Source organism: Nycticebus coucang, chromosome 20 (assembly GCF_027406575.1).
Source record: "Nycticebus coucang isolate mNycCou1 chromosome 20, mNycCou1.pri, whole genome shotgun sequence".
Taxonomy (NCBI): domain Eukaryota; kingdom Metazoa; phylum Chordata; class Mammalia; order Primates; family Lorisidae; genus Nycticebus; species Nycticebus coucang.
In genome coordinates, this window is record NC_069799.1 from 63,870,179 (window position 1) to 63,892,794 (window position 22,616).

Here is a 22,616-nt window from a genome sequence, read left to right on the forward strand (position 1 = left end):
CTTGTTAAGGTTGTACAAAACTATAAAATCAGAACACCCTCTTAAATTTTCTACTAAAATCTGTAATAGTAGCATGTTAATATTTGAAACTATCTTAGCACCATCTCATTTTAAAAACTATAGCTATTCTTAAATAATAAGACAATGATTTTCTTATTGTAAGTTGTTTATTGTAAGATAATTTACAAATATCTTGCTGTCTTCAGTAATTCAAACAAAGGAGCAACAACTTCTTCCAAAGACAGCAGTAAGCTAAAAACATAATCAGCTGGCTGAATTTTCCTTCTTTACCTGAAAAACAAAGTACGTAGAACAAGTTAAAAAAAAAAAAATTCTTTTTTTCTTGGAAAAAACTGGTGTCCAGAGATAATACATGTTTAACTGGAGTACAAACAACTGAATTTACATGAAGAAATGTTAGTCTATCCCGGTGATTCTCAAATTTTGGTCTAGGGAACCTCTTAGGGGGTTCATAAGGACAAAACTATCTTTATAACAACATTCTTTGCCTGTTTTTATTCCCAACGAGTACACAATGGTGTTTTCCAGAGGCCACCTGATGTATACCATCACAACAGGAAGGGTGCAGAGGTGGATGAGAGTCTAGCGGTCTTTGTTAAAACAGGAAGGGGGGAGAGCGCAGAGACCACAAAGTTTGGGAACCACCACTCTTCAACCTGAATATAGTATCTCAACATAATGCTAATTCTCTATTCTTAAAGTTTACTTAGTTATATCTACTTTTTGTATAACTGACATATTAAATTAAAAAAAGAAAAGCCCGATGCTCCCCCCAGTTGGCTGCTAGTAAATCTAAGTCTCGATCAGTTTCATCATCCCTAAATTTGCCTCAGTTACATCTGGTTAGGTTTCTTTTCTGAGAGGTATGGGAAGAATGCGTGAACTTTACCTCTTGTCTGAGGACGGAAGTTGATTTTCATTAATCCCTGGTTATTACATTAGAAGAAAAAGACAAACACAAAACAAGCAGGTCAAAAAGCCATCCATGCCAGTTAATCACAGGTAATTTACATTGTAAAGATCCACTCCTTTACATGACACCTTGAGTAGATAATAATGTAAATACCAAAATAATCCCTTTAGAACAGATTCAATAATAGTTACAAAAAGCTACAGATTTCAGTCTGGTTAGAAGCAATAAAAACATGTTCATGCAAGTAGGCAAGACTAGGAACACATAATTTACTATTTTTTCAATAAATAGTGTACAATCTATTAAAAGTTTTAGCCTGGGAACTAATACTTGGTACCTCAAATGTCATGTCTATGCACGCTCTTAATTTTGTTACTAAATACTCAAGTATGTTTATATTAAATACCAACGTCTTAAACCATGATAACGGAAAGGTTAGAGTGCATGCATGTCCATTCACATAAGCAATTCAAGCTCGTACAGCTAACTTTTTATGTAAGCATTTGACTACTCTTCTAGAAAACAAAAATGTTAAGTCGATTTCAATTACCTAGATTCTTTTCTCTAAATTCTTAGTTTTATGTCCCAGTCCCCTTTTTCTCATTTCTTTCAATCTTGCTACTAAAAGTCAGGTTTCCCCATATTCTTAGTCAAGAAGGAAGGACCTGGTATGAATGTATCCTTCACATTCGTACCCAACATTCCAAGAGCAAGAAGAACCCGGGCTTTCTGGTCTCCCTAGTCTGGAGCCTGCAGGAGGCAGTTCTTCCCCCAGGCCATTTCACACTAACACAACATCCAAGAACCAACTTAGCATTTATAGCATATGCCAAGGAGGGTAATGAACAACTGAGTAAGCCTTGTATTATAGTAGTGCCCTGGTACAGATGACAAAGCTGGGTAACAGTATCTCAGCCAAGTTTATAAAGCCAGACATCAGGAGCCTATTCTAAGATGCCAACAGAAAACTGGTGACCTGGCTGTGAATGGACCAGTCCTGACAAAGCTATGCTTATGAAGTAAAATAAGAAAAATGAGAAGGATGTTTAGGATAGGAAAGCTGATGGATGCAGCTGACAACCTGTTTCTGCTCAATCAGTTCTAAGCTGCGTCTCTCTGGCATTCTGCCCAGTATCTACCTTCAAAAGATAACACTTAAAGGCCACTTTAAATGTCACCTCGGTGATAGACTTCTCTAATTCTTAAACACAGATCTGTATTTTCACATACCTAATAAAATGAGGTACTCCCTCTTCTCAATTTCCAGTTCTTAATACTCATATGGCATTCCATCCATTCATTCTATAAACTTATACTAAGGAGGTATGTACCAGATGATGGGGCACTAAAGTGAGCAAGACATGGTCCCAGCTCAGCGCCAGCCACAAACACCAAAGCTGGCAGGTTTGAATCCAGCCTGGGCCCGCCAAACAATGACAACTACAACCAAAAAATAGCCGGTCCTTGTGGCAGGCGCCTGTAGTCCCACCTACTTGAGAAGCTGAGGCCAGAGAATTGTCTAAGCCCAATAGTTTGAGGTTGCTGTGAGCTCTGACACCCCGGCACTCTACCCAAGGTGACAGCTTGAGACTGGTCTCAAAAAAAAAAAAAGGACATGGTCCCACATCCTAGCCTCAAGGAGCACACAGACAAATAAGGTAATGCCTGATACAATATTGTGAGAGCTAAGATACACAGAAGCACAGGATTCCAAAGAAGGGTAACTCAAGACTCTGGAGGCCTGTTCGCTTACTCTTGGGTTTGAGAAATCCTCTTGCCTCAGCCTCCCGATTAGCTGGGACTACAGATGTGAGCCATAACACCTGGCTAGTTTTTCTATTTTTCGTAGAGACATGGTCTTGCTCTTGCTCACACTGGTCTCGAATTTGTGAGCTCAAGCAATCTACCATCCCAGCCTCCCAGAATGTTAGGACTATAGGCGTCAGCCACAATGCCCAGCCAAGGAGTTCTTTTCTGCAGGAAGATTCCCCAGCTCAGTTAGGAAGGATAAACAGGAAGAAGAACAGGGAACAGGGGAAGAAAAGCATACATTTCATGGCTGGGCCCTGTGGCTCACACCTGTAATCCTAGCACTCTGGGAGGCCCAGTTGGGTTACCACTGCTTGAACTCAAGAGTTCGAGACCAGCCTGAGCAAGAGTGAGACCCTGTTTTCTAAAAATAGAAAAATAAGCTGGCACCATGGTAGTTGCTTATAGTGCCAGTTACTCAAGAAGCTGAGGCAGGATGATCTCTCTCTTTTCTCTTTTATGTTTTTTGAGACAGTCTCACTTTGTCACCCTCGGTAGAGTGCCATGGCTTCATAGCTCATAACAACTTCAAACTCCTGGGTTCAAGGGATTGTCTTCCTAAGCCTCTCAAGTAGCTGGGACTACAAGTGCCTGCCATAACACCTGGTTAGCTTTTAGACACTGGAGGTCTTGCTCTTCTTCAGGCTGGTCTAGAACTCCTGAGTTCAAGCAATCTACCTTGTTCTTAATGCTTTAGGAAAGAAAGTGAGAGCTAGCAATGTAATTATCTCTAAATAGAAAAAACGAAGCCTGAATGTTTCAACTGAAACAATAGAAACCAAAGGGGTCCCATTTTTGCCTAATCTGTACATCCTAACAGTAAGGATACAAGATTTAGCACAGAATCATTTTTTTTGGGGGGGGGCATCTGGGGGGCAGGTTCAAACCTGCTAGCCTCGGTGTATGTGGCCAGTGCCCTACCCCCTGAGCTACGGGCACTGCCAGCACAGAATCATTTCAACTTTGACAGAACAGAACCGAAACCTTTTAAGTACCCAAAGGTTAAACAAGATATTGGGGAGATGAGAAGAAGACTTCGAAGGCGACAGTCTAAAAGACTTACAAAGCTGCAGCACCGGAGATAATTTCAATCAACTCTTTTGTGATGACAGCCTGGCGGGTGCGGTTGAACGTCAAAGTCAATTTGTCAATCATCTCAGCTACAAACAAAACACAAAAGATTTGAGAACAAAATCTAAAACCAGAAAAGAAGAACTTCTCATTTAACTTCTGTTGCTTAATTTAAAAATAAGAGACTGTTCTTTTTGGGTACCATAAATAGCCTCACAATAACATTTATGAAGATATTTTTGTATCTTTGATAGGATATCTTTTCACAGTACTTGCAAACCCACTACTTACCAAGTGAGACATACTTCCCCGCAGGCAGAGAATATTGTGATAAGGTTTTGTTTTCTTTTAAGATGGGGGTCTCTTTTTCCCAGGTTTGAGTACAGTGGTGTCATCATAGCTCACTGCAGCCTCAAACTCCTGTGTTCAAGTGACCCTCCTACCTCAGCCTCCTGAGTAGCTGGGACTACAGGTGCCTGCCACCATGCCTGGCTAATTTTTTAAAAAACTTTTTGTAGAGATAGGGTCTTGCTATGTTGCTCAGGCTGGTTTATAACTGCTTGGCTCAGTCCTCCTGCCTTGGCCTTCACCAGGGTAAAGTGCTGGGATTACAGTGAGTCACGGTGTGCTCACAAGGGCTCCTGCTGGCACTGTGTGCTGTGCACTCACAAGCGTTCTTGCTGGCGTTGTCCATGGCCGTCATCCTCGCACTCTGCTCACTGGTGGAGGACTCCTTCAGAGAGTAGTAGATGATGTTGGCCAGGTTGTACTCCTGGTAATTCAGCAGCACATCAGCATCAATATCATCATAGATACTCATGCTCTCTGTCAAAGCAAGTGAAGGAGTTCTTTGAAGTCATACAGAGCACAGACTGATTTAACCAAAGGCAGTTTGTATCAGTATAAAACTCCTTTGTAACTACAGAGCAGAAAATGTAAGTGAATTGGTTCCAATAATTTAATCTATTCCCACACTATAGATTATAGCTTATGTTCAGCTAAATATGTGTAACAAAGCATTTGATACTCTACTCCAGATGCTTAAGAAAAATTAAGAAGCCAACATTTAAAGTAATGGTGCCAAATCTTGTGGATAGGAAGTCCTCTGCACAGCACCTAGCAAATACTTATTACAAAGCCATCAAGCACTGAGTAAATGTTTTTCTCAAAAAAAAAAAAAAGCCTTAAAAATTAAAACCAATATAGTATAATATAGGTAGAGCATCTCTAATCCAAGGTTTAAAATCCAAAATGCTCCAAAATCCCACACTTTTTGAGCACCAACATGATGCCACAGTGGAAATTCCATACCTAATTTCTGGTGATGGGTCACAATCAAAACTTTATTTCACACACAAATTAAAACTATTATATAAAATTACCTTCAGGCCATGTGTATAAGGTGTACATAAAATGTAAATGAATTTTGTATTTACACTTGAGTCCCCTTCCTAAGACATCTCATTATAAATAGGCAAATGTTCTGAAACTCAAGACATTTCTGGCCCCGAGCATTTCAGATGTGGGGTGTTCAACCTGTACAATAATTACAATTCAGCCTTCTGATTACTGGAGAATTCATAATGTGTCAATTTGGAAAATGAGAGGAAAAACCTTTCCAAACAAACAAAGAGTGTGAGACTGAAGAGCAGAAGCTGATATGAATTTTACTATTTTTTCTTTCTTTTTCTTTTATATTTAAAATAATTTTTTCTTAATAACTTTTATACCAATAAGAATGAACCTGAATTTAATGTTGTAGAAATTTAGTAGCATGTTTCAAAATTCATTCATTAGGGTAAAATGGTGAAATAGTACTTTCATCAAATTTAAAATGGTATTGGTCATAACATCTATTTTATGTACCATTAAGAAAGAAACAGGTTAGGTGCCGTCGCTCACACCTGTAATCCTAGCAAGGGTAGACTGCTTGAGCTCAAGAGTTCAAGACCAGCCTGAGAAAGAGCGAGACCCCATCTTTACTAAAATTTGCCAGGCAATGTGGCAGGCACCTGTAGTCCCAGCCAGCTACTTGGGAGGCTGAGGCGGGAGGATTGCTTGAGCCCAGGAGTTTGCGGTTGCTCTGAGCTAGTCTGATGCCATGGCACTCTAGCCTGGGGGACAGAGTGAGACTCTGTCTCAAAAAAAAAAAAAAGAAAAAGAGGAATTGAGTGGATCAATGTAAACAGGCTGTGTTGAAGTTAGAGAATTCCCACACATAAACTGCAAATCTGTTTTCTAGCTAGGGTCTTAATCCTTAAGGCCAGAAAATCTAATGACAAACCTCAACAAATACTTATTCAATTAATGAAAAGGAGTAACAGTTATCAAATAATGACTGAATTAAGATATCACCAAAGTAACTAAGAAGATGGTGCTTCTTAGAAATAGCCCCATTGCTGCAGGTGTGACAGGATGTCTTGACAAACACTATTTTCCTTTGTGTACAGATTTTTCTACTCCATGTGCAAAAAACACTTCTCAGATAAAAACAACTTACCAGCACTTGCAATCGTATTAAGGGAGAAAATGGGTTTCTCTTCTGTCTTATAGGAGATGACAGACCTAGAAATAACAAAAACAAATGTAAACCTCAATTTTTAAGCTTGCAAATAGACACTCCATTATTTCAAAATATGAACAAAAACAGCTCTGCTTTGTAAATTTTCCTTGCCTGAACCGATTAAAGACGATAGAGCCTTCATCAAACTCATATCCAGAATTTAATAACTCTAGGGCAATGACTGACGCATCCCCAAAAGTGGGGGGCTTTCTTCCCACTTCTTTGAATGTCACCAGAAACTGGTCGGAATGAGTCCTATAAGAAAATGAAGAGAAAATATAAGAATACTTCTGCCAAAAGAATATTTTCTGTGTTTTCTATAAAAATACCTCATCACCATGGATCAAGATTTTTTGGGGGCATAGGTTCCCTGAATTAATTTCTTCCACATATTATCACCATTATTTCTTTTCATCAGCACTTGCAAAGAACTAAAGACTACAAATTAGGCCTGTTTTATATTCTGTTAACCCTTATTTCTCTCTTTGAACTAATGGATACTGTTCACTGTTAACATTTCCAGGCTGTAACAGCTCCTCAGAGTCTATGCTAACAGCTTTTACTACTCCCATGATACTCAATTTATGGTTTGGATGAAGGAGATGCAAAACACAAGCAGAAAACAGGGAAGTGTGTGTATTCCAGGAGGTCCTGGGAAAAATGACAAAACTGAAACCTCCCTGTGAGTAGACCAAAAATGTACCTGGAAAGACAATTTGCTTAAATCATCTAAGAAGCCTTAAATTGATCAAAATGTTTCATAGAATATTTCCTCTTGCTGTACCTTCATGAACATAAATGATACATATTTAAATTACCTTTGAAGTATGCCCCTGATTTTATCACCAATTCCAACAATCATAACTTCTTTCCCAGCCGCTGTGAGTGCAGCCACCTCATTTTTCATCTGCTTGGCAACTGAGGAATGGATAGCACCACAAAGCCCTCGATCTGACGACACGCCAATAAGGAGGTGCTTCTTCTTGTCTTCAGGCACCTTAATATCAGCTTTTTCATACAGAGCTTAAAAACAAAAAAAAACTTTTTTAAATTTTTATACTAAATATAGTAATAATCCCCAATTTATAAGAGTTGGCTATTTTCAAAAACACATTTAAATTTGTTGGCACTTGATGGGTACAATTACAAGTATCTGTACACTTTTATTCTACCTACAAGGCTGAGAACCATAAAGCTTTAAATCTCTAACAAAAGATCCTAAGAGCCAATTAATGGCCAATTTATCTTAAATACTGACCCAAAGAAATCTTTAGTACAATTAAAGAACCTGTAAAGAGGCTTGAATTACAGAGGTATCTACTCACCTATCAGACTTTTATAGAATGAAAACCTCCAGCATACAACCAAAAAAGCTGGAAGTATTTGCTGAACCACTAATGTAATCTACATAGCAAATTCTTAGAAAAACTGTTGATATTAAAATAATGGATGCCACTTTATTTTTAACATGACTTTACCAAGGTCACATTATTGGTCTGGTCTTCCAAGAAGCAGAGGCCACATGGAGATTAAATGAGACTAAAGGTACAGAGATTTACTACAGGAACCACCTGGGAGCTCTAAAAGGCAGTTAAGATAAGGCTGAGAGACCAGAACCCCCGGCTGAGTGGTGGGAGGAAGAAGGGCTCAGCGGCAGCTGCCGGACCTCTGTGCAGTTCAGGAAGGCTGCCCACCTGCTCCGTCTCCTGCGTGTGCTCAGTCACTGGCTAGGAACCGCTTGCAGGAAGCATGGCCTGGTTAAGGGCAGGGTGGGTTTCAGCAACAGACATCAGGGAGCTGGGGCTCCCTGTAGGTGCAAGACACATTCTTACAACTGCCACATTTATCCAAAATTCCAGCCATGTCCTTTTACAGTAGAGGGCAGTGATCAAATTTCAAAACTTGAGAACCCCCCCCACAAAAAGCAGAGAGAAGTAAATACTCACTCCAAACTTTAGGAGAGTGAGAATATTTCTGTTAAATCTTTTTATGTTTATGCTTTATATTACTGAGCATAAAATGCCTGTCTTAACTATTTATTTATTTAGAGACAGAGTCTCACTTTGTCACCCTTGGTAGAGTGCTATGGCATCACAGCTCACAGCAACCTCAAACTCCTAGGCTCAAGCGATTCTCTTGCCTCAGCCTCCCAAGCAGCTGTGACTACAGGTGCCCACCACAACTCCTGGCCAATTTTTTTTTTTTTTTTTACTTCAGAGACGGGATCTCACTCTTGCTCAGGCTGGTCTCAAACCTGTAAACTCAGGCAATCCACCTGCCTCGGCCTCCCAGAGTGCTAGGATTATAGGCATGAGCCACCATGCCCAGCCTATTTATTTTTTGAGATAGGGTCTCACTTTGTCACCCAGGCTGGAGTACAGTCATTGAAGTGACTGAAGCCTTGAACTTCTGGACTCAAGTGATTCTCTGAAGTAGCTGAGACTACAGGTGCACGCTACCATGCCTGGCTTTTTTTTTTTTTTTTGTAGAGACAGGATTTTGCTGTTGCCTGAGTTGGTCTCAAATGCCTAGCCTCAAGTGGTCCTCCAACCTTGGACTCTGAAAGTGCAAGATTACAGATATGAGCCATCATACCCAGCCTAAATTTTTAAATTCTTAAAATGATTATCTATTTAATATCTAGCAGTCAGAACCTTTTTAAAGAGCTCAGAAGCTGACTGGCAGTCTTGACTTGAATTTTTAATACTGTACCACAAATATTTTAATCAGCTATGTAAGCTGGTTTCTTATTTATTATATACTTTTGTTGTTACAGACTTTTTTTTAAGAGCTAGGTCTCACTCTGTTACCCAGAGTGAGTAACAGTGCAGTGGCATGCTCATAGCTCACTGAAGCCTCACACTCCTGGCCTCTGTCTGGAGGGAACAAATTTACTTATTTATATCAGAAAGAAGGTGAAGAATAAAATAACTTCCCCCTTTTCATCTAAATAAGCTAGAGTAATTTTTAAAAAGGTCTTTCCTTTCCAAAAGTTGAGCTGGCCATATTTTTAGGTTGAGGAACCTTGTAAGGAAATTCAGTATTTAGTAGACTCTATGTAGATATAGATATACTTACTGAGTGCCGACTACGCACACATGACGTGTGTGTCAGGCATCCAAAGATACTGACACAGTCTGAAACAGAGACAGCCTATGTAAACCTGAGTATTACTGTCCCACTCACGGTTTGACCTGAGAGTCAACCAGTGCTTTCTGAGAGCCATCAACCACATGCTTCATACCGTGCTAGGCAGAGCACGCGACTTATGAAAGCAAATGGGTTGCAACTGATAAGGATAGCTAACACCAAACCCATCAAAATGTGGCACTGGTAAAGCATGGAAGCATTTCAACTGAGTCCCAGTGCACTATAGTATTATTTTCTTATATAAAAAATTTTATTCAATGGTATAAATGTATGTTTAAAAAAAAAGACATGAGGTAGGCGCAGTGCTGTGCACTTGTAATGCCAGCTACTAGGAGGATTGTTCAACCCAAGAGTCTGAGACCTGCCTGGGCAACACAGGAAATCCCATCTCAGAAGAAAAGAATGTAAACAAAAGATATGGAAGAGCACAAGAAAATTACTGCACAAGGTAATTCTATAGCTAATAAAAATACAGTAACACAAATAATATTAATACACAGATGTATTATCTTCAATTTGGAAACAAGCAAATTTTGCTAAGTTGATGTTCCAGTATTCCACTTATGTACTGCTGGTGAGACTCATCTTTCTTGTTCTCAGTTATTCAGTACTTACAGTGTTCTGGGTGCCTGGGGATATGGGAATGAAGCCAATATTCTAGTAGGGGAGTCTAATAACAAAACAAGCCAGCAAGGACAATGTGTCAGGTAATCATGAAAGAGGAAGAAAACATGAGGTGGCACAATCTAAATACACGAAGTGATGAAAGGAGAGGCTGCCTGGGACGCGGCAGGTGGGACAGGCTCTCGGGGGGTGGGGGTGGGAGGTGGTGGTGGTGTTTGTGTCTAATGCACTGTTGTCAAGTTCTTCCTATGGTATATTTGACAATTTAGGAAAAATTTCAGAATATTGTTAAAGTTAACACAGTAACAAAGTGGTTAACAAATACACAGACTTTGATGCCAACCATACAGGTTCACATGGCGACTTTTCAGCCCACTGTATGTGGAGTGATCTCAGGCAGGTTACTTAACTTCAGTGTGCTTCAGTTTTCTCATCAGCAAAGCAGGGACTCTAACGCTCCTGCCCGCAGAGCTGCTGTGACTGCACGAAGCAGAGACTCTCACAGCTCCTGCCTCACAGAGCTGCTGTGACTGCACGAAGCAGAGACTCTCACAGCTCCTGCCTGCACAGAGCTGCTGTGACTGCACGAAGCAGGGACTCTCACAGCTCCTGCCTGCACAGAGCTGCTGTGACTGCACGAAGCAGGGACTCTCACAGCTCCTGCCTCACAGAGCTGCTGTGACTGCACGAAGCAGAGTCTCACAGCTCCTGCCTGCACAGAGCTACTGTGACTGCACGAAGCAGAGACTCTCACAGCTCCTGCCTCACAGAGCTGCTGTGACTGCACGAAGCAGGGACTCTAACAGCTCCTGCCTGCACAGAGCTGCTGTGACTGCACGAAGCAGGGACTCTCACAGCTCCTGCCTGCACAGAGCTGCCGTGACTGCACGAAGCAGGGACTCTCACAGCTCCTGCCTCACAGAGCTGCTGTGACTGCACGAAGCAGAGTCTCACAGCTCCTGCCTGCACAGAGCTACTGTGACTGCACGAAGCAGAGACTCTCACAGCTCCTGCCTCACAGAGCTGCTGTGACTGCACGAAGCAGGGACTCTCACAGCTCCTGCCTGCACAGAGCTGCTGTGACTGCACGAAGCGGAGACTCTAACAGCTCCTGCCTGCACAGAGCTGCCGTGACTGCACGAAGCAGGGACTCTCACAGCTCCTGCCTCACAGAGCTGCTGTGACTGCACGAAGCAGAGACTCTCACAGCTCCTGCCTGTACAGAGCTGCTGTGACTGCACGAAGCAGGGACTCTCACAGCTCCTGCCTGCACAGAGCTGCTGTGATTGCACGAAGCAGAGACTCTAACAGCTCCTGCCTGCACAGAGCTGCTGTGACTGCACGAAGCAGAGACTCTCACAGCTCCTGCCTGCACAGAGCTGCTGTGACTGCACGAAGCAGGGACTCTCACAGCTCCTGCCTCACAGAGCTGCTGTGACTGCACGAAGCAGAGTCTCACAGCTCCTGCCTGCACAGAGCTACTGTGACTGCACGAAGCAGAGACTCTCACAGCTCCTGCCTGCACAGAGCTGCTGTGACTGCACGAAGCAGAGACTCTAACAGCTCCTGCCTGCACAGAGCTGCCGTGACTGCACGAAGCAGGGACTCTCACAGCTCCTGCCTGCACAGAGCTGCTGTGACTGCACGAAGCAGGGACTCTCACAGCTCCTGCCTCACAGAGCTGCTGTGACTGCACGAAGCAGAGTCTCACAGCTCCTGCCTGCACAGAGCTACTGTGACTGCACGAAGCAGAGACTCTCACAGCTCCTGCCTCACAGAGCTGCTGTGACTGCACGAAGCAGGGACTCTAACAGCTCCTGCCTGCACAGAGCTGCTGTGACTGCACGAAGCAGGGACTCTCACAGCTCCTGCCTGCACAGAGCTGCTGTGACTGCACGAAGCAGAGACTCTAACAGCTCCTGCCTGCACAGAGCTGCCGTGACTGCACGAAGCAGGGACTCTCACAGCTCCTGCCTCACAGAGCTGCTGTGACTGCACGAAGCAGAGACTCTCACAGCTCCTGCCTGTACAGAGCTGCTGTGACTGCACGAAGCAGGGACTCTCACAGCTCCTGCCTCACAGAGCTGCTGTGATTGCATGAAGCAGAGACTCTAACAGCTCCTGCCTGCACAGAGCTGCTGTGACTGCACGAAGCAGAGACTCTCACAGCTCCTGCCTGCACAGAGCTGCTGTGACTGCACGAAGCAGGGACTCTCACAGCTCCTGCCTCACAGAGCTGCTGTGACTGCACGAAGCAGAGACTCTCACAGCTCCTGCCTGCACAGAGCTGCTGTGACTGCACGAAGCAGAGACTCTCACAGCTCCTGCCTGCACAGAGCTGCTGTGACTGCACGAAGCAGGGACTCTCACAGCTCCTGCCTGCACAGAGCTGCTGTGACTGCACGAAGCAGGGACTCTCACAGCTCCTGCGTGCACAGAGCTGCCGTGACTGCACGAAGCAGGGACTCTCACAGCTCCTGCCTCACAGAGCTGCTGTGACTGCACGAAGCAGAGACTCTCACAGCTCCTGCCTGCACAGAGCTGCTGTGACTGCACGAAGCAGGGACTCTCACAGCTCCTGCCTGCACAGAGCTGCTGTGATTGCACGAAGCAGAGACTCTAACAGCTCCTGCCTGCACAGAGCTGCTGTGACTGCATGAAGCAGGGACTCTCACAGCTCCTGCCTCACAGAGCTGCTGTGACTGCACGAAGCAGGGACTCTCACAGCTCCTGCCTGCACAGAGCTGCCGTGATTGCACGAAGCAGGGACTCTCACAGCTCCTGCGTGCACAGAGCTGCTGTGATTGCAGGAAGCAGAGGCTCTAACAGCTCCTGCCTGTGTAGCTGCTGTGACTGCATGAAGCAGAGGCTCTAACAGCTCCTGCCTGCAGAGCTGCTGTAACTGCACGTCAAGAGTACATCCATGAAAGACGAGTACATGTGTGTACTGAATACACCCAATGTCACTAAATAAAAGTCCTCAGTAATCTTTGTTAGGTTAAATACTTCTTTGTAACTGTGAATTACTCTTTTCTTACCCAAAGATCCTACTCCGTATACTCGAGCCGGTTTTAGCTCCCTCTCAGCTCGGGCATATTTTGCTGCTGCTACCATTTTCATAGACTTGGTAATTTTCTGGATGTTTTTGATGGACTTTAGTCGCCTGGTAACTGAAAAATAGAAGTGCTGTGTTAAGACAAAGGAATTATAATTTAACTGTGGATTTACTGAGAGATTTTTCTAAAGTGCAGGGTAGGATTAGTTTAGCACTCAAACCATCAATAAATAATGTGATGCTAACACAGTCTCCACCTGTTGCCTGGGCTGGAGTGCAGTGGCATCACTATAGCTCACAGCAGCCTCAAATGCTTGGGCTCGAGTGATCCTCCTGCCTCAGCCTCCCAAGTAGCTGGGACTACAGGCTGGCACCACTATGCCTGGCTGTATTTTCTACGTTTTATAGAGATGGGGTTTTGTTCTTGCTCAGGCCACAAACCAGTCTTAATGTTAGAACTTGTACTAATAAAAGAACAAGACTAGCTATTACTTAGAAAAGCAAATAGCAACATAAGAGAACAGTATATTATGTATTCAGAACATTAAATGTATGAAAAGTGGTCTCAACCACACACTCCATAACATTTATTTTATATACGCATGCAAACAGTATAATTTTTTTCTGGTTATAGTATTATCATTCTACAGGCAACAGAATCAACAGAACTTTCTCTTGTGCCACCTCCTACTGGTCTTTTCCAAAACGAGTTCCATGTCCCATGAACAACATAGATTCATTTTGTCTTTTTAGCCCAACTATACACTGGGTCAAAGCAGTACAATTTTAAGTGTCTCATTTGGCAAAATTTAGGTTTTTTGTAATTCATATATTGATAGAAATAAATACTTACTATCTTTCAAAGTTGCCATATTTCGAACTTGGACCCTGAGAATAAAGGTTTTAGAAACATCATATAAGAAAAAAACTTCCAGAGTTAATATATTTATTTAAACAACACCCCATAAAGAAACAATCTATCAAATACGGGACTCTGGATGTATATGAATAGACAGGTATACATTTGAATTCCAAACCTTGTATGAAAAGCCTTATTTCATATGGCCTGGCTCTGTCACTTATGTCCCTCTGAAACCGCCATGGCAACCATAATGCTCCCTTCCGATCCCCACAGCCTCATCTGTATCCCTTTTGTAACAGAAAATCCTTCCACTTGTTAGAATGTCCAACTATAGTTCAAATCAAGTTCAGCTACCTCTAAAAAGCAACCCTTGACTTCCTTAGTTCAACAGCAAAGTCAATGGTACAGTCTAATATGGCCACCTGTGTGAAAGTACAGTTAGTTTATCTGAAGTGATTAACGTTTTCAGTTCAATTTAATAAACATTTGCTAAGCAGCATTGGTTAATAGGACATGGGCTCTAACCACAAGAAGCAGTTTACCATTTCATAAGTAAAGTGCTAATGCACAAAAGTAAAAATGAGTAGACTTAAATGCCAGTGAAAGATAAATACACGAATCCCTGCCCCAGTGGGGAGGACACATTAAAAACATATTATCTTCTGGCCTTTGAATCCACATGAAGTGCCTGTGTTGGCAGCAACGTTACATGGCAGAACTAAAGACTGCGGAGTTTGTACAGAAAGGAGGGCCTAGGGAGGGGATATCTGTGAGTGGGAGAGAATTTTGAAAGAGGATTTCATGTTCAGAGAATAGTGAAATAGGGCAGAAGGGGAAGCTGGAGACATGGGCTGGGCTAGCTACTACTTAGATATTTAAACATTAAAAAAGAAATCAGTTTCGGCTTGGCGCCCATAGCATAGTGGTTATGGCACCAGCCACGTACACCGAGGCTGGCGGGTTTGAGCCCGGCCTGCACCAGCTAAACAATGCCAACTGCAACAAAAAACAGCCTTTGGGCGCCTGTAGTCCCAGCTACTTGGGAGACTTAGGCAAGAGAACCACTAAAGCTGTGAAGGCATGACACTCTACAGGGCAACATAGTGAGACTGACACACACACACACGCACACACACACACACACACACAAACCGGTTTAAGTATTACTTTGTAGGAAGCAAGGAAACAATGTTTATAAGCCCACAAATTGGGTCAGCATTTCAGCAAAGTATCTCAGACAGCAGAGACAGCACAACTGGTTAACACTGAAGACACAGAGCCCCAGGCTGCGGCAGCCTCCAGACAAGAACAAGCCAGCAAGAACTGGGAACTGGGTCGCAACAAGAGACTGATGTGAGAGCAAATTTTTAGTGGACAGGAAAACAGTAAGACTAATTGAGGGTTTCTAATGAAATGATCTCAGTGGATGGTGACTAGTATCTCGTGAGCACAGGTGTAAAAACCCTCAACGATGTATTAAGAATTACACACGACTAAGCAGGATTTATTCCAGGTAAGCAAAGTTAGGTCAATATTAATCTAACACCCTTTCATGATAATGTCTATCGTTTAACCAGTAATAGAAAAACATTTCCTCAGCTTGATACAAAGCAAATACCTAAAAACCTGTGACTTAATGGTGAAAAACTAGCAGCTTTCTCTGAGACTGCAAACAAGACCAGGACATCTCTCATCACCCTTACACGACACCACCCTGGAGTCCTGGCTAAGACAATTAAGACAAGAAAGGGAAACAAGAGGCATACAGATTGGGAAGGAAGCAACAACACTGTCTTGGTTTATAGATGGCACGATTATCTATGTAGACAATCCCAAAGAATAAAAATAAACACAAAAGCAATCCTCCTAGAACCAAGAAGCAAGTGTAGCAAAGCTGCAGGATAGAAAGTTCAGGCACAGCAAAGTGAACTGCTTTCCACACACCAGCTAGGGACAGCTGGAGCTTGATGTGAAAAAAATCCACACAATTGCATGGTTAAAATAATGTTATATTATGCATATTTTATCACTTTACCAAAGCTAAAAAGACATAAAAACAAGATCTATATGAAGAAAAACTAGAAAACTCTTGAGGAAAGAAGTCAAATATATAAATAAATAAGGAGAGGTTCTCTACTCATGGGTAGGAAGACTCGATGTTGCAAGGGTGTTAATTTTTCCCAGCTTGATCTACAGATTCAACACAGTCACAATCTTGGCAAGTTATTTTGTGGATATCAATAAACCTATTTTAAAGTTTATATGGAAAGGCAAAAGACTCAGAATAGCCAAACAATACTGAAAAAGAACGAAGCTGAGAAGCCACACCGCCTGACTTGAGACCTGCTATGAAGATACAGCAATAGCTCAGAAACAGACCCACACAATACAGTCCGCCCACTTAAGCTTTGACAAATGAGCAGAAACAATTCAATGAAGGATATCCCCTCAGCAAATGGTACCAGAAGAACTGAATACCCATGTGCAAAAATATTAATCTAGACAATGACTTTACATTTTTCACAAAATTAACTCAAAATGGATCAGATCTAAATGTGAAATTCCAAACTATAAAACTTCTACAAGATACCACAGAAGAAAATGTGGGTGCCTCAGGTTTAGCAAGGAGTTTGTAGATGCAACACCAATGACGTGACCCATGACAGAAAGAAGTTGACCTATTAAAACTCCCATTCTGTAAAACACAGTTAAATGACAAGAGAAGCCACAGACTGGGAGAAAATATTTTGAAAACATATCTCTGATAAAGGACTTGTATTTTAAAAAATAAAATGTACAACTTAAAAAACTGCAACAATAGCTCAAATAAAGATGGGCAAAGGACGTGGACACCTCACCAAAAAAGATGAACAGATGGCAAGTCAAGCACATAAAATGATGCTTATGGCAGCGCCCGTAGCTCAGTGGGTAGGGCGCTGGCCAAACACACTAGGCTGGTGGGTTCGAACCCGGCCCTGGCCAGCTAAATGACAATGACAACTGCAACAAAAAAAATAGCTGGGCGTTGTGGCAGATGCCTGGAGTCCCAGCTGTGCAGGAGGCTGAGGCAAGGGGATCACTTGAGCCCAAGAGTTTGAGGTTGCTGTGAGCTGTGATGCCACGGCACTCTACCCAGGGTGACAGCTTGAGACTCTGTCTCCCCACCCCCCCCAAAAAACAAATAAATAAAATAAAATGACGCTCAGTATCATGTCATTAGCTAATTGCAAATTGAAACAAGATACCTCTATATACCTACAAGAATGAATAAAACCTCAAAAACTGACACCACCAGATGATGATGATACGCAGCAAAAGGAACTCACTCTGACCGCAGGCAGGGATGCAGAATGGTACAGACACTTTGGAAGATGCTTTGGCAGTTTATTACAAAGCTAAACATAGTCTTAACGTAAGATCCAGCAATCACATTCCTAGGTATTTACCCAGTTGAGCTGAAAACTTATGCCCACACAAAACCTACATACAAATGAGCTAGAAAAACATGGAAAACCCTTAAGTACATATCGTTAAATGAAAGGAGGCACTCTGAAAAAGACCATCTACTGTACGATTCTAACTTCTGTAAATGACAAACCAGAAGAGGCAAGCCTATAATGACAGCAAAGAGATTAGTAGTTGTTGAGAGTTTGGGGGAGAGCAGAGGATTTTCAGGGCATGAAGCTGACACTGTAATGGTGGATACATGTCATTATGAATTTGTCAAAATCTGTAGAACTGTATAACAAAAGGAGTAAACCTTCATGAAATTCTGGACTCTAGTTAATGATAATGTACCAAGACCAGGCATGGTGGCAGGTGCCTATAGTTCTAGCTACTTAGGAGGCTGACACAGAGGGAGATCCCTGAACCCAGGAGTTCAAGGGTGCAGTGAGCTTTAATCATACCACTGCACTCTAGCCTGGGAGACTTTCTCTCTTAAAGTTATCAATATGGTTTAGTAATTGTAGTATACATTATTCTGGGAGAATAATATATTATTATGGGTATATGGAACTTTCCATACTAAATGCTCAATTTTTCTATTAATTTAAAACGGTACTAAAAAGTAGTCTATCCATTATAATTTTAAAAATGCAGGTTATAAAATAATTCATGTTGTATGGTCTTATGTGATTATGTACATAAAAATAATTCTAGGGCTGGGCACTGTGGCTCCTGACTATATTCCCAGCACTCTGGAAGCCAAGGTGGAAAGAATGCTTGAGCCCAGGAGTTGGAGACCAGCCTGGGCAACGAACAGACCCCATCTGTACTGACAATAAAAATCTGGGCAGGCCTGATAGCATGTAATTGTAGTTGTAGCTACTCAGGAGGCTGAGGTAGAAGGTTCACCTGAGCTTAGTTTGAGGCTACAGTAACCCCCTCCCCCCAAAAAACAAAAAAAATTCTGGAAGATCATAACCAAACAGTTAATTAGCTAATTAAAAAAAAATTCTTTAATTATCCAGCTCAATAGTAGTAATACTTAGCCACAGAGAAAAATTTAAAAATGAGAGGAAAGAGATTATGTGGAAAATATTAGGTTTGTTTTCAAGAATCGATCTCTTAAAGGAAAAGATAAAAGTTGGCAAATACTGACAAACTCTGCTATTCCAGAGTACAGACTATCTGACAGAATGATACTTGAAGAGGGTAACACCATTTTTTGGCCAACTTTTTCATTTTAGTAATGACTTTTCTCGCAGAACACTCTAAATTTATCGGCTGTACCAAATGACATTTGGATGTTTTGGTTTTAGGCAGACACTTCAATTTAACTGACACCAGTTCCTAGTCGGAGAACACCACATGGAACAAATTTAAATGGCATACCGTATTTAGACAAACGCGGAATGTTGTGGCTTCCATAAGTATTCCAAGTGACAGGGACAAAGAAGCACCTTTTGTGACTGCTGTGCACATGCCCTAATCTCACGGGTTTCAAGGTGCTCATGTTCAGCTTTCATTTAGCTCTGAAGATGTTTGTTACTACTTTATTTTTTAAGTACAATGTGAGTACAGAACAGCCATGAACTAATCGAACTGTCTTTAGGGATGGCTTGCTTTACTAAACATAGGATTTTGGCCAATGAGAAGATTAAGACTACTCTGAATCACCATATCCCAAGAAATCCTCAGGAGATTGAGAACCTGAAATGTATAAAACACAGTGGATGGAGAATCAAATGGGTTGTGCACTACCGTTACCTAGCACGACCATACCGCACTGCTAGAAGAGCGGGAGGTGGTGGGTAAGGAAGCCAGGAATGATTAACCCCCAAGAAATCATAGTTTGACAGATTTTTAAAGTCTTTTACGCCATAAAAAGAAAAAATTAAAAAGTAACAGTATTCTCAAGGAAAAGACAATTATGAAGTGCATTTAATTCTAACACTGAATTCGTAAAAGTCCATCACCTGCCTCCACCAAAATATGCCTCCCCCACACTTCTCCAACCCACACCCATGACTGTTTATCTTCTTTTCCTCCTCTGGCAAGTGTAATAAACTTGCTTACATATTTATGTAGCAATGAGGCTTATAAACTCGTTTTTATTTTTCAACAGATACACAGTATTTGGATCCACACTGCATTTCTCCCACTATTCTAGATTCTTTGCAAATACTCCTGTAAACCTCACACTAACCCCATGAATTGTGCACTCTTATTACTGCCATTTAAAGGATGAGGAACCTGTGGTGTGGACACCAGGTAACTTGCCCACAAGCACACAGCCAGTAAGCAGCAATTAGGATTCAATCCCCAACAGCTGGGCAGTTGGGCGCCAGCGTCTTTTACCACACAGTGCCACACTCTGCTGCCTTACTCTTTTTACATTTGCCAATAAATACCTGCTCTCATGATTTCAGATGACAACCTGCCTTTTCTCTCTTCTTTTCAGTGAACATCGTTTAATTTGTGAATGTTGGTATCTTGTTATAAACCAGTTATACAGAACAATACGAAACAGAAATGTGTTTTCTCCAGATTTAAAGACAGTAATTAGGGACCCCTTTTCTTAAATTTTTAATTTCCACTGTTTTAAATGCAACTTTTTAAAAAACAAGTTTAATTTCCAAAAACTTAGGCTATTTTGCTGATACTCTAAATAAGTATTAAAGTAACTTCACCAAGGCTTTAATCAAGACTAATGTTCACTTTACATCCCTGGGGGCGGGGGTCACCATTATACTAACAGATTGCACTTTTAAAAGCTTTCAATAATCAAAACAGAGCCAAAGAAATGACTCTTCACAGTTCAGTGACGGCAAAGGCAGTTTTCTCCCATTCCAAATTAATTCTGTAGAGTGTGAAACATAAGATGGTTTTAACTTCTGAATTCAAAAGGCAGAAAAGGTGGGAAAGATAGGAAGCACCAAGAGCAGTGGAATATGTGAAAAGACAGAGTAAGCTTTCCAGAGTGGAACACTGATGTCTGACCATTTAAAACCAGTATTCCAAAGGGACTAAGGTCAGGACTAGCAACTTTATCCACTATAGAGGTTCTAATTTTGGTTTCTAACAGTGGTTTGTCTCAGACTAAGAGCTCTTATTTAAAATGATCTTTTATTAAAATCTTTTTTTTTTGGTAGAGACAGAGTCTCACTTCTTGGCAGTTGGTAGAGTGCCGTGATGTCACACAGCTCACAGCAACCTCAAACTCTTGGGTTTAAGCGATTCTCTAGCCTCAGCCTCCAGAGTTAGCTGGGACTACAGGCGCCCGCCACAATGCCCAGCTAATTTTTTGTTGCATTTGGCCGGGGCTGGGTTTGAACCCACCACCCTTGGTATATGAGGCTAGCACCCTACTCACTGAGCCACAGGCGCCACCTTAAAAGATCTTTAAATTATCTTACAGGTGTTTTTGTAAAAAGATTGTTTCTAGAAATTTATGTAAAATATTTTTGTCTTCATTTCAGAAACTCTACGTTTTAAGGATCGACTTGAATAATACTTTACAGTTCTAACAATACTAATAGGTTGGGCTTACGTCTGTATAATCTCAGCACTGTGAGAGTCTCAGGAGGGAAGATCACTAGAGCCCAAGAGTTTGACACCAGACTGGGCAACAGAGCAAAACGCCATCTCTGTAAAAAAATAAACATACTGACAGATAACAGTGATGCACAGTAAGAGGGGACAACTGCCCACCAAGAACTGCCCCCAGGAAGCTCAGGGAGACCATATTACTTGTTCACTACCACATTTTAGCACTTTTCTTAGCATTAAAGGGTGCAGGGCAGGCACCCAGCAAAAGTCTACTGAGTGGTTAACATGGGACAACCTGCACAATGCAGAATTCAACTATAAAGTGACAATTTCATGAATATTCTTGTGTATTGACATAAATTCTTTGCTTAATTTAAAACGATTTCAATAAATGCTTTAAAAGTCCCTTTACGAAAATTAGGATGCAAAAATCTAGTTTAGTTCGCAGCTTCTTAGAATTCCCCCATATTGTAAAACCAGGGAAGCGCTAACACACAACCTGTAGCTTAGCACCGTGTGTAAAATTCTTCCATACTATCAAGCTTCAAAACATTTCATCCTATTACAGAGTATCATCCCCAAACCAATTTTTATCTGCCCACTCCTAGGCCTTTTAATATGCATCTTCACCCAGGCCTGCCAACTAATGTTTACAATTCTCAAAACTTGTAGCACCCTTTACTTGCAGGGCAGTTAACACCGCCCCCTTAAGGCCTATCTATCTCCTCCTCAGGACAACTTCTTGACCTTGCAGGGTTCCGGCTTCAGCACCAGTATTTCAAATAGTGCCGGGTGTCTTTCCTTTCTTCGCTAACACATCTCTAAGGTCCTTTCTACACCCGACGACCATCAGCGCAGAGAACACTTATTTTGTTCGTTTTCGTTTCTCTAGTGTCCCCCTCAAGGACAAAAAGCACAGCTTGGACCTAGAGGCTTTTTCTCAGGTTCCCCCTGCCACCTTGCGGGCCCTGCTGAAGACTCTCCGAGCCCTGGTGCCTTGCTCGCCGCCGAAGCTCAGGGAGCAACTTATTGGCTGAATGAATCCAAGGCCGCCCTGACATGACTTTGATCTAAGGTCGCAGTCCCAAGGGCCAAGATGACCCAGCCTCAGGGGATGTGGCGTGACCTTGCTCCGCCGGAGCCCGGCCCGGCCCCAGCGCTCGCCCTTCCGGCCTCGGAGCCGCTTCCCGCATCGCGGCTGCCTCGGGCCTCTGCAAGGCGACGGGCCTGATACGGACCCACCGTCCCGAACCTACCCTGTGCATCCCCGCCCGTTCCTCCACCCATCCGACCTGGCCCTTACTTCCCTTGCTAACCTCCCGCTCCGCCCGCAAGCTGCATACCATCGTGGCTGCAAGGCCCAGACCGAGAGCCCCACGACGCCAGTCCTAGAGAACATGGTGCTAGCAGCCAGGCTGAAGGTCGGGGACAGGTCTCCCTGCGCTTGCGCCGAAGCTCCAGCGCGCCCCTCCCACTCCGCTTTCTCCTTCTGTCTCGCCTCCTCGCGCCAACCGAGAGAAGTATCGCGAGCCTTGGAACCCAGCTTTCCCAGGCC

General features: G+C 42.5%; 1 protein-coding gene across 5 annotated transcripts; it reads right to left on the reverse strand.

Annotated features, from left to right (window-relative positions):
- Positions 1–153: 153 nt before the first annotated feature.
- ATP5F1C (ATP synthase F1 subunit gamma) lies at positions 154–22,549 on the reverse strand. Of its 5 annotated transcripts, XM_053572149.1 has the most exons (10): positions 22,405–22,522; positions 21,063–21,159; positions 14,060–14,094; positions 13,190–13,321; positions 7,196–7,400; positions 6,489–6,632; positions 6,315–6,379; positions 4,484–4,639; positions 3,807–3,903; positions 905–947 (listed from the first exon to the last, which is right to left on the reverse strand). In XM_053572149.1, the coding sequence occupies exons 3-10, from the start codon at positions 14,076–14,078 to the stop codon at positions 941–943; spliced, it is 825 nt and encodes a 274-aa protein (XP_053428124.1). In that variant the 5' UTR covers positions 14,079–14,094; positions 21,063–21,159; positions 22,405–22,522; the 3' UTR covers positions 905–940. The 5 variants fall into 5 exon arrangements, with proteins under 5 accessions (XP_053428122.1, XP_053428124.1, XP_053428121.1 ...); XM_053572147.1 differs by lacking the exons at positions 905–947; positions 21,063–21,159 and adding an exon at positions 154–291 and having other exon boundaries at positions 22,405–22,549; XM_053572146.1 differs by lacking the exon at positions 21,063–21,159 and having other exon boundaries at positions 22,405–22,549.
- Between the last annotated feature and the right edge of the window lie 67 nt (positions 22,550–22,616).